General features: G+C 72.1%; 1 protein-coding gene across 1 annotated transcript in view; it reads left to right on the top strand.

Moving 5' to 3' along the window:
- CEMIP (cell migration inducing protein, hyaluronan binding) overlaps positions 1–1,468 on the top strand; it is a 40,995-nt gene that overhangs the window by 32,366 nt on the left and 7,161 nt on the right. Inside the window, exons 3-6 of the mRNA XM_012732701.1 lie at positions 1–185; positions 406–475; positions 741–869; positions 1,324–1,409. The exon at positions 1–185 is cut by the window's left edge and continues 15 nt beyond it. Coding sequence (XP_012588155.1) covers positions 1–185; positions 406–475; positions 741–869; positions 1,324–1,409 — 470 coding nt within the window. The remainder of the gene's footprint in view (positions 186–405; positions 476–740; positions 870–1,323; positions 1,410–1,468) is intronic.

Below are 1,468 nucleotides of genomic sequence, written 5' to 3'. Positions count from 1 at the left end.
GACTCGCTGGGCCATTGCTTCTTCACGGAGGACGGGCCCGAGGAGCGCAACACCTTCCAGCACTGCCTGGGGCTGCTGGTCAGGCCGGGGACCCTTCTGCCGTCGGACCGGGACAGCCGCATGTGCAAGGCCATCACAGAGGACAGCTACCCGGGCTACGTGCCCAGGCCCAGGCAGGACTGCAAGTGAGCCCCGCCGCCCGCCGGCCTCGGGGTCAGGGCCAGCTGCCGGCTCTCCCTTTCTGGGCCGGCCCGTGGAGTTGGGGTGGCTGAGGTGCTCGGGCCGCTCCCCGCAGCAGGCTGGTCCACTCGGATGCGGGTCCTCAGCCCCCGCTGCGGGCCACACAGAGGGTTGCTGGCCGGGCCCAGCCCGGGCTGCGGTGACTTTCTCGCGCCCTGCCCCCAGCGCCGTGTCCACCTTCTGGATGGCCAACCCCAACAACAACCTGATCGACTGTGCGGCTGCCGGCTCCGAGGTGAGCGGGCCCTGGGGGCCAAGCCAGGCAGCGTCTGGTCCGGCCTGTGGAGGGCTGGCGGCCAGCCGCACTTGCCGGCGCCGACAGGAGCCCAGCTCTGGCCGGGCCCGAGACGCAGGGAGCCGGGGTCGGGTTGCTGTGGCCAGACGCTCCTGTCGCCTGCCACTGGTGGGGCGGAAGCGGGTCACGGGAGGCTCAACACGGGGCCCGCGGAGAGCGGGACGGAGCCGCCGCGCGGGACGCCTCGCTGCCCGTGTCCCCGCAGGAGACCGGGTTTTGGTTCATCTTCCACCATGTGCCCACGGGCCCCTCGGAGGGCATGTACCCCCCCGGCTATTCGGAGCACATCCCCCTGGGAAAGTTCCAGAACAACCGCGCGCACTCCAACTACCGGGTGAGTGGCCAGGTGCTGCCTCCCCGGGCCCTCCGGCCGGCAGTGGTCAGAGACAGGCTGGCCTCTGTCTGAGGAACAGGAGCAGCATGGCCACGCTGCCCAGGGTGTGCGCGGCGCCCTGCCCTGGCCGGCTTGGCCCCCAGGGGCACTGGGAGCCCCTGTGGGCAGCGAGTCCACACAGTTCCGGGGACGGTCAGGCCGGGCTGCAGACGTCAGGCCTGGGGCCGCGACTCCCAGGGCGGCCCGGGCAGGCGGCGCCCACTTCCAGCTGCCGGCTCTTGGAGGCTGCTCAGCTATGGGTCCAGGGTAAACTGGAAGGCCAGCGCCCCGCTCCCTGGGGGGCAGCCGGATGCCCCGGCCCTCGCCCACGCAGGGGCGTCCGCCCGAGCAGTGTGGGGCCCGCAGCCCGCCCTGCACTCATGGCCCAGCGGTGCAGGGTGTCCTCTGCCCCCAGGCCGGCATGATCATCGACAACGGAGTGAAGACCACCGTGGCCTCTGCCCGGGACAAGCGGCCCTTCCTGTCCATCATCTCCGCCAGGTAGCAGCTGCCAGCTGTCGGGCGCCTGTCTGGCCACTAGGGCCCCAGGCCCCCACGAG

This window comes from Condylura cristata, unplaced genomic scaffold (genome assembly GCF_000260355.1).
Source record: "Condylura cristata isolate star-nosed mole 26May11 unplaced genomic scaffold, ConCri1.0 scaffold00035, whole genome shotgun sequence".
NCBI classification, from domain to species: Eukaryota; Metazoa; Chordata; class Mammalia; order Eulipotyphla; family Talpidae; genus Condylura; species Condylura cristata.
Note: the sequence above shows the minus strand (reverse complement) of the source record. Positions and strands in the feature narration are given on the sequence as shown.